This window comes from Odontomachus brunneus, unplaced genomic scaffold, assembly GCF_010583005.1.
Source record: "Odontomachus brunneus isolate Ranch 3 - 2012 unplaced genomic scaffold, Obru_v1 Obru_scaffold_106, whole genome shotgun sequence".
NCBI lineage: Eukaryota > Metazoa > Arthropoda > Insecta > Hymenoptera > Formicidae > Odontomachus > Odontomachus brunneus.
In genome coordinates this window covers 775,512-795,496 of record NW_022639556.1, presented here as the reverse complement: position 1 = coordinate 795,496, position 19,985 = coordinate 775,512, and the positions used below count along the sequence as shown (strand labels likewise).

General features: G+C 34.5%; 1 protein-coding gene across 1 annotated transcript in view; it reads right to left on the bottom strand.

Annotated features, from left to right (window-relative positions):
- Positions 1-2,075: 2,075 nt before the first annotated feature.
- Positions 2,076-19,985, bottom strand: part of LOC116849099 — a 20,986-nt gene continuing 3,076 nt past the window's right edge. The window contains exons 2-6 of the mRNA XM_032825904.1: positions 19,568-19,878; positions 17,453-17,663; positions 12,756-13,210; positions 10,141-10,438; positions 2,076-8,634 (exon numbers count right to left, since the gene is read on the bottom strand). Of these exons, the coding sequence (XP_032681795.1) occupies positions 8,356-8,634; positions 10,141-10,438; positions 12,756-13,210; positions 17,453-17,663; positions 19,568-19,710 (1,386 nt within the window). The 5' untranslated portion in view covers positions 19,711-19,878 and the 3' untranslated portion in view covers positions 2,076-8,355. The remainder of the gene's footprint in view (positions 8,635-10,140; positions 10,439-12,755; positions 13,211-17,452; positions 17,664-19,567; positions 19,879-19,985) is intronic.

The window sequence follows — 19,985 nt, the reverse complement described above, 5'->3', positions numbered from 1 at the left end:
CTCTCTCTCTCTCTCTCTCTCTCTCTCTCTCTCTCCCCTTCTCTTCCTCTCTCTTTCTTTCTCTTTCTCGGACGATTCCGATTAATTTTATTAATTTTGTTAGGTTCTATTAAATTGTTTGAGAAAAGAGCTGGACGAGATTATTTAGGTAAATTACATAGTTTTATAACCGACTTCAAAAAAAGGAAATATTTAACTTTTCTTGTATGTATATTTGATTATTTGTATGTTTCTTCATTGACTTAAGAACTTTTAAGCCTGATCTAAAATATGCTCTTTGCGTTCTGTTTCTTGTCTTCTACTTTTTTCTGGTTTAAAGCTTAAGGTTTAAGTCAGAAAGAGATAAAGAAAAAGAAGCAGGAAACAAAGAGCATATTATAGATCAGTCTTTAGAGATATTGAGATGAAGCTTTTTATATAATAACTTATTCAATATATTATCTATATGATTGGTAGATTAATATCATTCCCTCGTTTGTTGTAGGTGATTTGGAAATTAATTTTAATTTCATTTCATGCCTTGACAAAAATCCAAAAACATCTTGAAATACAAGATAAAACTTTAATTTTTAACCAACTTTAAGAAAACTTTTCTTATTTGATTCCAAAATCAAAATGTTAGTAAATAATTAGAAAATATAAAATGAAAAACTTTAAAAAATGGATTACTTTCAAAAACCTCAGAAGCCTTGAAATATGAAATCATTAAAATAAAGTTGTAGGAATATTTTAATTGTATAAATATACAAAATTGTTTCATATTTGTTAAGGCTTTTGAGATGTTTGAAAGTGGTTAATTTTCCTTTTTTGTTATTACTTATATGATATATATATATATATATATATATATATATATATATATATATATATATATATATATATATATATATATATATATATATATATATATATATATATATATATATATATATATATATATATATATATATATATATATATATATATATATATATATATATATATATATATATATATATATATATATATATATATAATTGTATAAAAAAATAATAATAGTAACCTAAACGTGCGCGTGATAATTTTTACTTTCACAAAAAGCGTTACACATAAAGCCTTAAGAATTCTTCGGAGATAATTCAGTGTTTTCGAGACAAAACTCTTCACTGAACGCTAATTTCGCACGATTTATGCAGAGTATTCCTTTCGTCAAGGTCGAGGAACGTTCTTTGCGGTAGATTAATTTGCATGGGTGGTACTATAAGCCGGCCGTAAATATGAGAAGCATTTCGTACTAGCGCAGAGCCTTCGAGAAAGATGCCCTCGGCACGAAGTGCCTCGTGACACGCAAAGTACGGCGGTATTATTTTATTATGGCCCTACAATGCGCGCGTCGTACTTCCATCATAGGGAAAGGAGGAGGATTTTTCACGAGATAAAAAGCTTGTCTCGATTCGATGCATACTCATTCGCGTTTTTATTATTTCATTACAGAGAAAATTAATTCAAAAATTTTTCCAATATCCTGTTTTTCATATCTTCTAGTCCAATATCTCGCTTTTCATATCTTCCAGTTGCGTGAATCGTATCGAATGATTTGCAAACGGCTTGCGGCAATAGTTTTCACTTATATACTTATATATTAAGAGAAAAACAATCTAAGAAATAGTAAATATTTTTATATTGGGTAGGCATTTTTTGACATATTTTTGTATTAATATAATATAAAATATAATAACTAATATAAAATATTTTTATATTTGTATTAATTATTCTGTACAATTAGTTGTACAATTAGTACAATTAGATGTACTAATTTTTATATTTGTACTATTTGTTAAACTTGTACTAATATAAAATATTTTTAAAATAAGAATATGCACATTTCCTTAAAATCTTATAAAAGCTTAATTTTTCACAAACCAAATTATTTATTCTATTTAAATAAGAGAACTTAGACTTAAGTAAATATATTGTTAGCCATACCAAATAAATATTTACTAATCTTTAAGTATTTTTTCTCTCAATGTAATGGGAGATAATTAGAATATGTGCAATGAAAGAGGATAAATTTCAGCAATTTATATATGGAGAAATTTTATTAAAAAAAAAGAGAGAGATAATGTTATACAATTCGCATATACACACACATGCATATCGCGTTACAAATATGTTCGACATAAAGTCATACCACGGAATTTATGTGTATTCTACATTGTTCGCCGTAATTTCACAGACATAAAGAGAATTTTAATTCTCCCTTTTCCCACTCTCGCTTTTGCTAAAAGTAAGCATTTAATCGATCACATATACAATCTCTCGTCACGTGTTTGTATATTCGTTCGACTGACAACTGATCACTACATTGTTCCCTCGTAATCATTGTCTTCGTTAACAATTGGTTTGGGAATACTTTCGTTGATTACTTCAGTTGCACACACACATCTAGTCGCTTCATCAATTCCAAATAAATAAGTTTCATGAGTTGTACACTGAGACAAAATGTTTGATATTTATAAGTATATATAATTACACAGAGGAACAATTACTATAAATTATGGTCAAGAAAACTAATTTCTTATTGAATTCTACTATAATGTTTATGGTAATAACCTTATACGCATATTACGATATTACTATTTTGCTACAAAAAATATGATTGGGATAAAAAAGAACTATAATTTTAGTTAGACCAATCATTTTTTTCTCTCAGTGTACAAATGTGTGTGATATTTATATAAATACTTGGTATCGATTGGGCTTCTCTCGTGTCGCGATTTTCTCACGTACAAAACGTAAACACACGTGAGATCGAGCATGGATTTCGGCACGTCCGTGTCGGAAAGTCGCTATATTTTTATCGATGACAGATAACTACAGCGATCGTTTCTAAGAGTGAAAGAGATACCTTGCGAACTTACCTCTGATTATAGCACTCGTAAGTATTTATACTCGTAGTTACACCTTATTGGCTCCATCGAAAGCGGAAGAAGGCACATAGAGCACAGTGATGTTAGAAAAGTCTTTGTTCCTTGTTTCCCGTTTATTTCTAGCTAGTCGGCTTGCGTGTACGTGTGTTTGCTTGCGCGTGATATTATATTTACTTATTGCCTAATCAAAGTCTATTAATAGCCTTGTGTTGAATGCGTGAGTACTTATACGCATTAAAGTCCTTTTAGTAACCTCGGCTAAATATTATACAAAAAATATATATGTATGCGTTTCTCTCCACAGTCAATAAATAAATCCTTTTCTTTCTAGAAGAATATGAATATCTCATGTTTTGCATGTAAATCAAATCACGATCGAACCGTAATTTATTAATTATTTATTCCGAAAGAGTTACTCATTTTACTTTCAGTAAAATATCGGAGATAGAAATGCGTGTTGCAACAAATAACGCAAAGCCGGGAACAATTTCGCGGAATCGCGCCTCTCCAATGACTCATCGTCGAAATCTGCATTTATAATTAACGCAACAGTGCGCGCTCGTTGATTTTGTCGCCTCGAGTGCTTATCGTATGACAAGATCATGTTTTTGATCGGATACACACATCAACGCGAAAACTAGCACGAGAATCGAGGCGCTATCGATTGTACCGCGGATGTAAATGTTTCACTGGGAAAGCGTGTTGTACATATTTATTCTTACATATCGCAATACGCGGTATACAACGTACTGTACAAGTAATTTACGTATAGGCAGTCGTAGCGCTCGAGTACGCGTATCAGAAATGGGAGATCACGTCAGGGATGTTCCTACCAGGCGATATATCAGAAATGCGCGCACGCTCGTAAATTGATTGCAATATCGTTCGCGTACCCAATAGTGTCGCGTTGGAGCGCGGTACGTGTGGATGGATGTAGAAAAAATATAAACATATGTTCGTTGCTGATCGAATATTGTACGAGAACGCTGAGTCCTTCTACTATCTACTTTGTACATCGAAGAAAACTTGTCCGTTTTTTACGGTGGACATGTTTAATCCCATAATTTGAGAAGTGGGTCAACGCGTCATTGTGAAAAGTTACAATCCCGAGAACTGTGAGGGAGAGTTCTCTCGAAACATTGAAAGCATGAAGCTGCCCCGCAAAATTGTACAACAAGTTGTTGACAATTGTACTCTGTACTCAGTTTTTGGGACGTCGTTGAAATGTGTCTTATGTGAGATACTCAGATTTTCATATTCAGAATTATATTCAAACTGTTCAGTTGAATTATATGATATATGCGATATTAATGTGTCTCTGTAATCACGATTCAACTGAAAAGATTTCATTTATCTCTAATACCAGTATCCATAGATGATTCTTATCTTAAGGACTGAGGAAGTCTCCAATGAAGATACTTTATTTTATCAAGACATTTCATAATAAGATCTTAAGGTTTCCTTCTAGTAGGAGCTTGTGAACTTTTAGTAATTTACGAAAAACTTGAATTATGCCATTGTGCAGTAAAGTTTGTGCGAATATGTATAACCTAATTTTATAACCTAATTTTATAATATGTATAACCTAATTTTTTATTTCAACTGAATTTGACCTTTCATTGTCTTTCATAACATTTTTTTAACAAAACTATACAAGTGTAATTGTTGATATACACGTACAATTATAGACTGTGAATCTAAAAGCAATCATTAAACAGAAATGGAGTGGATACTTTTTATACAATTAATATCAGAAGAAAAAACTATAGAAAATAAAGGAATAGGAGCAATAGATTTGAGAAATAAGACTGAAGTTTGGAAATGGAGAAATGCTTACATTAATGGAGAAATTGGTAGTCCACGATTATCATTTTACTGTAATTGTTCATTTACCAACGGTAATAGAATACCAATCTCATTCTTTATTAAACCTATTGTTTTCTAAAAAGTTCATTTTTGTAAAACTCAATTTATCTTTTTGGTAAACGCCATCGAATATTATTTTTCGCTTTTCACTTTCAAATCCATCGTTGGAATCCTTTATTTATTCGTTCTCCTTTGTTATCCATCTTCATTACACAGTACAATGCAATAGTCAGTAGCAGTACTCTACAGCACGTACAAGATTAAGACACTTATATTATCACATTTTCAACTAATAAGGTTGCTATCGCCGCCTCAAGGAAACTCGCGACTTCTTTTAAGATAAGATATCCAAGCTATTTGTTTGGTTAAGGAAAGTCTATGCAATTTAGCCAATAAGGAGTGCTTATTTCTCAAGCTACATCTTTGAATACTGGTGTAAGGCTCATATTAAAAGACATTGCTTGAAATTTGTTTTTTCTTTCATGTGAAATAGATCTAAATTTAGAATTAGTATAAGATTTTTATTCGAATTATATAATATATGCGACATCACATTTGTAATTGTGATTCAACTGAAAAATTTATCTCTAACTCTAAATTCAAATATAAGTATCTCACATGAAGTAAGTTTCAAGTAATGACTACTATGGGTCTACAAATTCAACTTGAGAAGATGACTATTAAGAGACTATAATGAGATGTGAATTAATGAAGTAACGACTATTAATGTGAGTGTTAGAATTTCGATACTTTTTCTCGAGATTATGCATGTCCATCGTTTTTCTCTCTTCTTCTCGTGTGTTTGTATGTTTCGCGCGGATACTATCGTAGAAAAAACTTCACGAAATATTTCGTAACGGATCCTTCGGCACTCATCTGTCCGTTTATATCTCTATTATATCGCTCTATTTTCGTCGATGAAAGATCTCTCGTACGTATGCGATGCACGCGTATATTGGACGAGAACAATTGTTTGCCGCCACTTGATCGTTATCCGGTGTGTAAACGCTATTTTCATTAGAACACGGCGGCATTAATCGAGCTATTACATACTTCGTTAACGTATACATCCTATCGAAAGTTCCCTTAACGTTAATCTGGAGGCAAAATTTCTTAACGCTGTGCCGCATTAACGATTGATACCGGTGTGATCGATCATTCATTCGTTCTCACGCGCAAACAAACGTGGTAGCGATACATCAAAGGCAACAGTGAGAATATCGGTTTAGAAATATCGATTCTCATATTCGGCTGGTATACCGAATTTCGTAAACACAATCCCATTACTTAGCATAGTGACATTTGCAAGAACGATGAGTAAAATGGACAGATTTCTGCCTAAAAAGTATAACGTAAGTTGTACATGTAATCTTACGTTTTTGGGCCACTAAATACGATGATTATTAACGATTTTGTTCTAATTATTTAATTACTTGTATTATAGTTCAGTTGTATAATTGTTTTTCACTGAAAATTAAAGAAACACTTCAAAATGAGACATTTCAGAAATGCTAAATCTAATATAGCGAAATCGATATGATATAAAAGTGACAAAAGATAGTCGATTTGCTTATTCACAGAATCTTAAATTTCATCAGATGTATAACTGCATACATTGCGCAGTTTTAATCTTCCACTGTCCTCGTTCGGCTGATGAACGTTAATACTCTTGCATGAGTAAAGTGCCATGCCTGTTATTAATTAAATTTAAGTGAAAATTTAATTATAATTACATTAATACAGCTTCATAAAAACGAATAGATGTGTTAAAATATTGATTTATTATCGATCCATCAGAGTAAAGCTTAAATTTGGTAACAGCACGAGTCACATTAACCTCATTTTACTCTCGCTATGAGCGCGCGCTGACACTTCTAGAGTCTATCAATAAAAGTTATATTAACAAACCAGAAAACAACCATACAAATATAATCTAAAAGATTGTAAATGAAAAGTGAGAAAGTTTCAAAGTCAACTCTCTCTATGTAGCTACTTTTATATAATTAGAAAATAATATTTTAACTGAACGCTCATACACGAAAGCAATGGAAAGTTAATATCTATTAATAAAATGCTAACGAAATTAAGAAAACGATCATACAATCTAATCATATAATCTAAGAGGTTGTAAATGAAAAGTGAGAAAGTTTCAAAGCCAACTATTAAAACAAAACCTATATAATTAGGAAATAAAATTTCAATTAAGCGTTTATCTCATACAAGGGCAATGGAGGATTAAAGATGTTAAAATAGCTAATGGTGAACTCCCATACCACTCTAGAGATTACTAAAGAACTTTTTATAAGGAAATTTAGCATTTCTGAATTGTTCCTTTAATTCTCAGTAAAAAAATCATAAAACTATAATACAAATAATTAAATAATTGTGACACAATCGTCACTAACTGAATTACTATATAAAGTGATTTACATGGTTCGTTTAAAAAGCACATGATCTAATATAGAGATAGCGCGAATTTGGCTAAATCCTTATTACCGTATTTCAGAGTCATTCTTTATTAGATTAAGTATAGAGTTAGTATAGAGTGACCTATCGATTAGTCTTTGTTTGACAAATGAGCGCCTCGAGTATCTCTGTGCGTTCATTGTTTTAATTGTTCCTTTGTTTTGGAATGTTAGACAGGTTTTATCGATAGTCATAAGTGCTAAAAATCTTTCTAATTGCAGTGAAATTATGCCAAAAGTTGCAAGAAACAATGAAACTGTTTGGTTCAGTCTTTGTCGATGTGATCTAATGCAAAACCCATCGCTCGCAAAGTTCACTTGGATGCACTGTCAAACAAAGTCTAATCGATAGATCGCTCTACACTATCGTATTTAATCTAATAAAAGATGACCCTGACATACGATAGAGATTTGGCTAAATTCGCGTTATCTCTGTATTAGACCACATACTTTTTAAACAACTTGCATCGTTATTGTTGATTATTCGAGACATCAGCAATTCCTAGAATACCCAACAGTTACAACATGAACATTTTATATATGATTGCGCCTGACCGAAAATTTGAAGTGCCGTCATGAATGTTAGAATAACTAAGAGTAGGATTGCATTCATAAAGTTTGGTGTACACGATAGAAAGACTCGCAACTAACTTGGACCCTAAACGGGTTCGACTTTCGATGAGAGTTTCACTGGCAGAGATCACTACTCGATGAATTCAATCTCGTCGCGTGCGCGGTGTTCTCGTAGTATCGTTGCACCTCACGACGACGGGGTGTATTATAAGCGAGAAGAGAAGAGTTACAAGTACACTTCATCCCGGAAGACGACGTTCAAGTCCGTCTGCGAACTCGACTTCACCGATACGCGCTACTCGGACGGGTGCCACTGGTGGGGAGTGTTCGTCTCGTTTCCTCGGGGTGATTTTCCGAACCGTTCGTCCGGAAATGCGGGTCAATCGCGATGGATGAAGTACACCATGCGTGTCCATACGTCGACGACACTCCGATAACCCAGAGATCGTCTCTTCCTAGAAAGAATCCTCGGCGTCGTCCATGTCAATCAATGGCAATCTCTCGTAACCGAGTGCGGCGCCTATCCCGAGCGGTTTATACTGCTAAAGGGCCATACTTCGTATCTCGTTCTCGTTGGTTTGACTCTGAGTGGCGGACGACGTCGCCTCCACGAGTCCCTCGTCTTCACCCTCGACCTCCTGCTTGCCGTCGCAATACCTGCATCGCATCCTCGTGTCGTCTCCCACTCGCACTGATTGACTAATGATGATTAGGCTGACCAAGCTGATGAGGAAGAGCGCGGATGGTACGATCACCGCGATCAGCAGCTCCGTCTTCGTCTTTTTCAGGTCGAAGCGCGCCACCACGAAGAATGAATTGTTCTGAACAATATGTGTGCATATGAATGATAATTACGCGAGAGATAGATTGTTGACGTTTTTTAATGTCTCTAGGAATTTTCTCAATTTTAACCCTTTCATTTTAAATCTGAATATATTTTTTTACTAAGTGTAATTAATAAATATAATTTAATAAGTGCAACTTAATAAGTACATAATTAAGAGTACTTCAGTTCTTATAATAGTTATTTATTCAAAAAAACTTATTCATTTATTTATGAAAATTATGAAAATTTGCTATTGTTCAAACGGCAATATTAGTAACAATTAACCTTAATTGAGCTAACAATAGATTTTCTATTTTTCTAGGACATGTGTATCCTTACAACAGTAAGAAAATTAATAGAATGTCCGATGGAGTCATTTTGATGTGATATTGTGATACTGTCATGAATTAATTTATGATTTATTTTAAATGCTCAAGAGAACTATTTGGTTTTTTTTTAATTATCAGTATTATAAGAACAGTATATAAATTATTATTTGACATTTTAGTTTTTAATCCCAATTAAGTTTATATTTTATTCTTTGTTTATTCATCAGTCTTTTTGTATAAGGAAAAGATATCGTAGTAAAAATTACAATAAAATTTATTTTAATCTTTGATTATATAAGATTAACAGAAATTACTATATATTAGTTAGTTTAAAAATGTTATGCATGTTTGACTTTTATTACAAAATTATTATAACTACTTGAATGTTTTTTTATATCATATGACAGATAAATTGTTAAATTTACTATTTCAATAGTAATTTATACCACAATTTCAATATAGTTCAACTTTACAAAAAACATTATTAAAAAGGAATATAATTTTAACATAATTTTTGCTATTGCTATTGCTATTGCAATATAATATTTCTACTACATATTAATTAAATAAGCAAGTAATAATTATGATGTATTTTGTAGTAAGAAATTATGAGTTTAGAAAAATTATGAAAATTATAATTTGCATGTAATACATAAAATATCTATATTTTGCAAATTATGTTCTTAGTATGTTCAGAAATTACCATTGATATGATGATAAGGAGCAGAGAGGAAGAATTAGAATTGCAAAGACTTAAAATGAGAGAGAAAGAGACAGAGAGACAGAGAAAGAGAGAGAGAAAAAGAGAGAGAGAAAAAGAGAGAGAGAAAAAGAAAGAGAGAGAGAAAGAAAGACAGACTCTTTCGGACATGCAAAGCAGGTTATCGTACGCAAACAATTTTTTAGTGTTAATGCAATTGCATAAAATATAAAAAATATCGGTATTCTTCGACACAAAGCAGAAGATAGCATTATATTAAACAAATTTTTAATTTTCAAGAAGGAATATCTTTTTGCACCGAACAATTACCGTCATCAGACACTTTATATAATTTTTATTTAAATAGTTTAGAGAAAAAATATAATATAAAGACTAAAAGGAAACTTCAGGATGCTACAATAGACAAATTCTCACGCATTCGACAAACTTCTCAGTGGGAAAAGCCCCTTACCTTGTTATAATAGCACGGATACCTGCTCTGCGCGGTCTGATTGTCACCATCGCGCCCGTGGGTGAGCTGAAATTGCTTGCACTCGCCTCTCAAGGTGTTAACGCAGCGCTCGAGATTAATATAGAGTCGCGAGCTGTTGTAGATCGTCAACGACTGCTGTGCAGGGACGAACGCGTTCGTAGGGTCCAGCGGATACTGCAGACTCCTCTCGTAGATTTTCAGGAAGCTCGTGAAGTTGATGAAAGGTTGCGGAATCGGGATATCGTTCACCAAGCTGCCATTCACGCAATCCTCTGTGCTGCGAATGCAAACAGAAGCATACGAGTCGATGTAAAGGTGCGTGTTCTCATTGCAAATCGATAATTTACGGGTTTCATTACGATGAAAATAACGAGAATAACGGTATGAAAATATAATAATGAACATGAAACTTACAAGGATAATCCTTTGTCTTTCATGCGCATCTATCTAATAATGCAATTTATGAATGTTTTCTTTACGAAGAAACTCGCGACGTTTTAGATTAAAGAGGATAGATTATGGTTCTTAAGCGTGAGTTGCAATTAATTGCAATTTGGAGGATTTTATCTGAGCCGGCTTACTCCTCGACGTTCTCGATGTAAGGAGGAGGTGTTCTCTCACGATACACACATTTTCTTGTAGGTAATCCTACAGGGTATTTCCATAGCAACCATTGATTCCGCGACTGTATCTGTGATTCACCCTAATATTTGTGTCTTCTTCTTGTTCGTCCCCATGCTTGGTCGCCTTCATTCTTTTCCACAGCTCGATAAAATTTCAATTTCTTAAGCGATATAACAGTCGAAGACGACTGTTATATGTGGAAAGGGGAAAGGGGGTTATATCTTTTAGAATAACGTAATCTTCTCGTAAATATGTATTAGGTTATTTTCGTGTGATATATACGTGGATAAACCAGATACTTGGAAATGTACACGATAACGTGATTCGAGAGAAAACTAACAGAATTCACCCTGTGATTTCATCTTTGCTCCGCGCGGACAAATAATGTCAAGGTTCCGCCAGTCTTATTGATTGATCAATACCTATAACGACACTATGATTCTTTTTGATAGAAGAGACAAGAGTGTTTCCTCCCTTCAATCATTCGACGAATCCTCCTATCTATCAGCGACAATTTAACCCTCAAAATTGAATTCTCGTACCCCGTTGAGTCTCCTTTCATTTTCCACATCCAAGATAGCTCCGATAGCTCGATTCGACAGATACACGCAGTTAGGCGTCAACAACAACGTATTTGATAGGAAACCTTTCGTTAATGGCAACGTAAAACTCTTGAAAACTCAATATTTGATACACGTAGGCAACGATAGAACGTGTTCTACCTCCGTGTTTCTCTTTTATTTATTTTCCTGTCTGATCTGATTTCGTGCAGCGTGTGCTTATGATCTGTTAAGCCGCGATCTCGTGTGATTCGATTTTATACGAGCGTTTAAACCATCGAGATAACTTATATGACGATATGATTGCCATTGATAAAGAGCTGAAGTAAAAACCAAAACATTTGGCCGCCAAATTATTTAGTCGATTTACATCAAATGTAACCTACGTTTTAAGCAACAATAACCGCGCATAAGCTTTTAATGATCATTGATCATTCAGTTGGATTGTAAATCCTGGCGGTCTTAGTTTCTTATTTTTAACATATATTATTTGAAAAAAATTAACATATGAAAAATAAGTACTGGAAAAATATTAGTATAAAGTTTATATAGTTTATATAGTTTATAACTGTATTACAGTATAATTATATATACACGGTGTCCCGTTTTATATGGAATATTCAAATAACTTCGGAACTACGCGTTATTAACAAAAATGTTTGAGATAAGTTTTAGAGTTTTAAGGAAGACATATAATGTATTAGTTTGACTTTGTAGATGCTCTAAAAGTTTTTGAAGGTCAATTTGAATTATTTAAATGTAGTCATATGAATTTTTTTTAACATAAATTGATTTCTCGAGTCGTTTTGCGTATACAAATATTGGAATAAAATCACTGAATAATGAATATTTCCTGGGATATTTTACATTTTATCCTGATACTTTTCAGTATAAAATATGAAATATTTTGTAAAATATTAATTTTTCTACAATCTTACTAAAACATAACGTAATTTTGTTTAAATTTTTCTGTTTTTTTTACAATAATCGATTTTATTTGTCATTATGCATACAAAAATATTAAAGTGAAGTTATTGAAAAATAAATATTTTACGAAACATTTCATATCTGAAAAGCATTAGGATAAAATGTTTCGGAAACTCACCTCTTCGACAATTTAATTCCATTTATTTTATAGAATATTCAGATGATTTGTATCGGAAAAACCATATGATGCCATTAAAAAATTTAAGCTAACCTCAAAATCTCCTAAATTCCACCATTTATGAAAGAATCATTGTTACGTTACGATTTTATTGTGTTATCTTTATAATACGATTTTATTGTGTTATCTTTATATTACTGCAACTACGCGGAAGATTCTGGCATAACGGAATTTCCAATAAGTGCAACTCGACGAATAGGTAATTCGACATAACAAAATTTTACTGTATTACCATTCGCTATTACCTGATGACGTCGTCATCCTTCGTGACGGTGTAACAGCTTGCGATGATGCTGCTGTTCTGACCCTCCCAGATCTTGACGGGCTCGTCAAGCCTTGTACCGGGCAAGCTGCCGTTCGCTCTGTTCCAGGCCATCCCGCGGGAGCACCTGGCGGAGATGACGTTGTCGTCCTGCATGAGGTACACGTTGATCTCGTTGGTGGTGATATTCGGGCAGTATCGATCGCAGGTGAAGGCGCTCTTGATTTTCGTGCATCGAGAATTCTGACAGCTGAAATAGCCGTTCAGTTTCATATTATCCTTCTCGCTGTCAACGATGATACCGTCGGCCTTGTGGTGGCAGAGCATCAGCTCGCTCATGTTGGCGCAATGGCCTTTGCTGCAGTTGAACACGCCCGACAACATGCTGCACTCACTGCCGTTGTTGCAGTTGTACTTCTTCATGCTCCCCATGTTCACCTGCCAACGCGTTCACCGCTTTAAATTTCCCTTACTGAACCCTTCGCTCTTAATTAGAGAATTAACGCGAGCTCCTGGTAGATGTAAGTTACCCAGATAGCACAAAGAATTATAAAAGAATTCAGTCGTACGTCACCAATTCTGAGTTCATTTTTAGGTACAAAAAGAATTCTTTTCACTGAACTAAACTCTGAAGAATTCTTTTTACATCTGAAAATATACGACTAAATTCTTTTTGAATTCTTTTTGAATTCTCTGTGCTATCTGGATATACAATATCAAAACCGATCTTGAAGCTCGATTCGTTTCTTTAAATTTGTTTAAAATGTTTTATCAGTTAAGTTTGGTTTATTAGTTAGGTTTTATCAGTAGGTTTTTTAAAAAAATTTGTTATTAATCTCGTTTGTCAAATGTAATGTTTTGCTTGGACCTCCTTCGACCGAGGTGGTAACTGCGTTAAATTGATCTTGGTCAAAGCGGCTGATCGAAATTCTTCCACGGTATTACGGTATACAATTAGTCTGAGTGTGTTTTGTCTTTTTTTTTATTATTAACACTTTTTTTACATAACTTGTTAACTTTGTTATTCTGTTGCGCAACCACCAGAGAAAGGTTAATTAATATTGACTTTCCCTCTTTAGCTCCTCCAGTTTATATACGTGCAATTCGGAGAAATTACTGTTTTAATAGAAGTGTTCAAGGAACACTCTGCGAAGATAGCGCGCCGTGTAATTAAGGAAATTACCACTTTGCTGTTTACAGAGGCATGCCCGGCATTATCGATAGGGCCATAAAGACCTCGACCACACACAGATATATCTCGTTATACTCTTCATTCCGTCAACATCATTAATTAAATAACTACATTCGGGAAGTTTCGACCTCGCCGGCGAGACATTAGCGGCCGGACGCCCACAGTGACGCCATGCGTCTAAATATTCATGTGTTTGCGGGACACTCCCTCGAGAATAACTCGTATGTTACCCGTATGCAAGTGGCTCGCCTGACGTTAAATTGGGATCACGGATACCGGCCGTTTCTAGCCGCTGCCTTTTGCAATAATTCTTCTCAGCATTCGTGAGCGCCAATGAACTTTTTCCGGGTCGAATAGGTCGAATTAGGAGCGAATCAATGGTAAAATCGCTATCCGCAGTCTAACCACGTTCGAGTTACGAGAAAACAAGTGTAGCCACTCGATGTGATTTGATTTTTACACTTAACCCTCCACACGCACAATCATATTTCTAGAACGTATAATACTATCTAGTGTACAATCTGAGCGTATAGTACAATCTGGCCGGACCTGGGCAATTTTGAACCGCCATAACTTTATTGGAAATCAATATTTTCAGATACATTTTTTCCAGAGATACAGAAGAGCCACAGCTATAAGATACCAACGCGACAAAATCAAACTCTGTAAACAGATTTGCGTTTTTTTTTACATAAATAGAGGGAGATTTCTTGTGAAGTGAGCAAAATAACTTTTCCTTCATAAAATCGAGGAATTTCTGGTAATTAAAATATTTAAATAAAACCAATAGGATTTTACTGAGATATCTGAAATCTTTTGACAAAATATTGACATTGTAAAATTTTAATATTTAATAACTTTTTGCAAGATACTTTATGACGCTATTTCTAAAGCACCAATTATTTCCACAAGCTTATGTTCTTACATTTTTGCCGATAGTTACGTTAGAAATGGGTCTGTGTTTTCTTTCAAATACAAATCTAAGAACTTCAATCTTCTCGATAGTTATATTAGAATAGATTGGCTCTTTCTACAAGAGCAGACACTCACACGTCATGAACTCGACTAGAACTTACCAATTTTTAGCAAATAATAAAAAAATTCTTAAGTGTATCATTAACAAATTAACTTAAAATTAACATATTAATTTAAAAAACATGTAAAAATTAATATCTGTAAGTATTTAAAAAGTGATCAAAAAATTACGTGGTGTAATGAAAGATTTCAGGTGTGCTTTTGGTTATTTCTAAGCAATTAATGATCAAATTGCACTTCAAACTGTACATTGTGAAAACATTAAAGCTGTTTTCTAGGTAGATAGTGCCACTTCTCGGAGTTTTTATGGAAGTTAATAAATGATGGAATATTCATTTAAGACTCATAGATTTAGCATTGTACGCGGAGGGTTAATAAATTAATTTAATATATCTTGCATTCGCGAGATTTGAAGTCGTATCATATTCCATAAAAGAAAAAGAAGTTAACGTCCACATGTGTGTATATATGTGTGTGTGTGTGTGTATGTGACACTATTTTATTGTAATTAAATCTCTCGTCAGACGGAATGTAATAGCCGACTGCGGTTAAACTCTCCATTATTGAGAGCATTGTTGGCAAAACCGGCGTATTGTTCGTGACAACGCATCACGTTACGATGACCAAAATTCGTGTCGCTCGCACCTCCACGTTCTGCTGACCCTGACGGCTGCTTTTAGCAGCGCGCTTCCATAACGGATCAAATTCGCCAAGTAATTACATTTAACAGCGGCGAAAGTAGGTAATATCGTCCGCGCAAATCGCGGCAAGAGAGTCCTTTATGGACTCTCTCTTGTGAATAACGTTGCGACGCAGTGACACATACGATATACGCACACAGTGCGTTTTACAAGCGTGTTCTCTTGGTCGATATTGCGAGGAGTTTGCTCTCCCTTTCGTTCTCCCTCTCTCTGTCTTTCCTTCGTAGGCTAAAAGCATTGTGTGACCATAATCGATGTCCCTCGGTTGATGGACCGCCACGTGGAGGAGAAGACGAAAATACGAGAGAAGGAGGGTTAGAAAAATTCAAGTGGAAGATGGAAAGTAGAAACGCGGCTTCTTGTCGCTCGCTCAGAAGAATACAAAAATTATTTTTGCACGCGATAATTTGTATTACGTATCGCTCCTATGTGTCGCGACAACGTGCGCTTATTTGTTTTATTTTTGTCTCAATTGTGAATGCATAATGATGCTTGAGTAATATTTACTTTGAAGCCACCTGGGATTATAAAGCAGTTGCTTTGTACATTCTTACTTGCTCGCATAATTTCATCAAGGAGACCGGCATAATGTCAACGTTATATTTTAATGATGCATTGAGAATGGAGTAACTATGCTACTAAAGGTAAGGTTAAAGAACAAGGAATTGATCTTTCTTAGAGCTAGTTCCGACGTGTAGAGCGAGCCGCCGTTTGGAAGCTTGAAGTGAATTCGAGAAATTTCTTTAATAATAAAGCGACATCTAATAATATCGCGGGCATCGTTGCACGCTGTTCGAGGGGACGTTTTGAGTGGTGATTTAAATTTTTACGCGCAACCTCTTGCGCATATCGAGGTCGATGCACGGAGAAGAAATTGGAGCCTACCTTCAATAAAATTGTAATATCCCCACGAGATGGAGGCCCGCAGAGAGAGAGAGAGAGAGAGAGAGAGAGAGAGAGAGAGAGAGAGAGAGAGTGTGTGTGTGTGTGTGTCTGCTCATGTGTACACTAAGCTTACGATTGCAGTCAAGATGTGGCGTGGCATAAAATGATGGAGATCCACGATGGAGCAAATGTACGAGAACGTATGCGCCTCTTCTGAGAGAAGGAAAGAGAGAGAGAAAAGAAGGAAATTTTCGTACTTTGACAAGTGACAATATTTAGAGATTACGGCAAACAGCCGAATATACAAACAAAACTCACTGTTGCCTTCTCGGGGAGAAGATTTGTTTGGAAATTCTTCTTTGCAATATCGCGCGATATCCTGTGATTTCAACGCAACAGTGACGTGCGGTGAATGTTTCTAATCTGCGTGCGACAGTCAGATTGAATTTCCCTAGGGGGGTTAATTAAGATTATAATCAAAACTTTCCGGTCATTGAGAAATTTACCAAAAGACTTATCCCCAGTTAAAATTATTACCCTGCTTTCGACTTGAACCTTCTTAATAACATCCATTATACTAAGGAATCCGTGTATATCTAATACACATTGAAAGTGAAGTACTTCCACATTGAAATAACAAAAAACCCACAAAATTTCACTTATGAGCATCCCTTGACAAAGTTAGTAGGTTCAATAGAATACAAATAGATTCATATAAGCATCAGAGTGTCAAAGTAGATGTTAAGTGGAGTATTCGAAGTCGAGAAAAAGATCCAAATTTCGGCTCGGTATACCTCATAGCTTTAACCTTGGTGCACGAGTAACTTTTAGAATTAAAATTTTAGCTGGCGACGTGGCTGTACGCACCTGAGGACACGCGATCGTGTTGAACCTGGTGCAATTTTCGAAAACTACGTCGGTACCGTTACGTCTGACAGTCGCGTGAATCTGGTTACACAAACCACTGGTCTTGGTTAAGCACCACTCGCCGCAACTTGTCCACCCGCAATTGTTCACCATAGAAGAGTTAACTGTTTGGCACATCACCGGTTCTGGTTCGATGCCGGCGTGGAAAGCTCTGAAATTAATTGCGCTAACGTGATTAGCGCGCCTTCGTTTACCTCGCATAATCAAGCGGCGAACGTCATTTTGCAAGGTTCACCCTCTAATAATACTATCACAGTTTAAATAAGAACCTGGTAACGTGTCTTGCTTTCCTTTTTTTGAAAGTATTTCTCGTTATATAAAATATCGAGATTAATGCAGAAACTTCGCGAAAAAAAATTCATGGACCGAGATGGAAGACACAGATAAAAGACTTAAAAAAAGTAAACCGCCAGCGAAAACCTCAAAAGGCTTAAAAAGTAAAATAATTTTGAATCAATATTCTTATGTACAATCGCAGGCAAAAAGTTTGATCGCAATTTTGTAATAAGTTTGTGAGTTTTCTATTTTGTGCAATAGGAAAATTCATTTTCTAATAAAAGAATGCTCCCATTGAATAAGAATGAGTTTACGAAAACTTATCCTAAAATTACGGATGACCTTTTTACGGTTACAATCCTATTCTGTTGGCGTGAAAATCTGACTGAATCATACTTTTCATTTATTATTTATCTCGCTACATTTATATAGTTAGTTACCTAGCTAATTTACTCTAACTTCTTCGTATCAACTTCTAATATCTTTAGAATATTAGAATAAAATGTGTAAGAATATCGATTCAAAATTATTTCATTCTTTTTAAGGTTTTTGAGTTTTTTAAAGATAATTTGTTTTTTTTTAAGTTTTTTATTTTTTGTTTATTAGTTATTTACTAAAGTTGTCTTTTGGAAGTTGGTTAAAAGTAAAAGTTTCGTGTCTTGTATCTCTAAATGTTCTCAAATTTTTAAGAAAATAATGAAATAAGAGTTAGAAGAGTTACTTTTAAAGCATAACGCGTTTTTAAAGAATAATTCCTTCCCCCTATTACGGGTTACACATTAAAAAAGTGATTCGTTATCATTATTCATTATTTTTTAAAAAATTAACTTATTACTGTTATCATTACTCAACAAACAACGAATCTTTATAGTTTTGTTATTTTTTCTACGAACTTTCAAAGTATTTTTCAGGATTTGCTGTTACCCATTTTACACACACATACTCGATATGCAAACTCTATAAATTTAAGTGTGTTATTTTTACACGCGAAATGAACGTCTAAAGATAACACGTCTAAAGATAAGATTTGACTAAAGCTCTTTCTGCACGTTTCTTTCCACTTTACGTTAATTAACACGTTTAAACATATTGAATTATAAATTAATATATTCAGGGCCGGTTTTTCAATGATAGTTTAAACTTAGATTTCAACTTAAACTCTGTTTAAACAAAGCAAACGCATTGTTAGAATAGAATTTAAACTTCAATCCAAGTTCAAACTGCTATTGAAAAACCGGCCTTCAGACATGTAAAATGACACGTAACTTAAAGCGACAAGAAATATGTAAGAAGAACTTTAGCAGAGTAACACTGAATCTACAATTAAAGTGACGAACAAAGTAACGATTGTACTATTCCTTAACAAATGCATCACCGTTACGGTTACTAATAAACAAAAACAACATTCAATTGTCATTCAGTTGTTACTGAAAAAAGTAACTTGTATAAACCGATTTTTCTTATTTTCCAATCTTGAATGGAATTACCCAATTTCCAGATCATCTGAACGAATCTGGGTAGTATCACTCCCTACTCTATGAATCTAAGTAATGACACCCCTAATCTAAGATATAAATAACACACTGCATAACTGCATAATACATAAAATTTCATCTCGATATCTCTAAAGATTCTCGAGTTATGAAGAAACACGCGAGTAAAGGCGCCTACAGAACAAACTGCGAATCTCTCTTTCTTCAAGTTAGTTAAAAATCAAACTGAGCTTCTTGATTGACTGATAACAGACTATCGTAACGGTACCCTGCGATGATTCTTCACCTGTGCGATGGAGTGTAGATCGCCACGCTGAGGTAAATCAAGGCCACTGAACTGATGACAAGGGTGAACTGGCAGAGGAATATGCACGCGCAAATTCTGCGATCCTGTTTCGGTACCATACGACGCCTTTGTCTTCGGCCCATCGCGTGACACTTTGCAATCAGTCTTTTCCTTGATCCTAACACCCGCTTCTTTTTCTTCTTCTTCTTCTTCTTCTTTAAGTCCTTCCTCAGATGGCAGTTTCAACTTACGCGAATTTTAATGCCAGACCAGTCATAAATTTCAGAGGGCAGCGATTCCGAAAATAGCAACTGCGAGAGGCGCGACTTTCTCAGACGATATTACAATTTGCCGCAAGTTCCACAAGTGCTTTCTTGCTCTTTCTCTCTCCCTCTCTCTCTCTCTCTCTCTCTCTCTC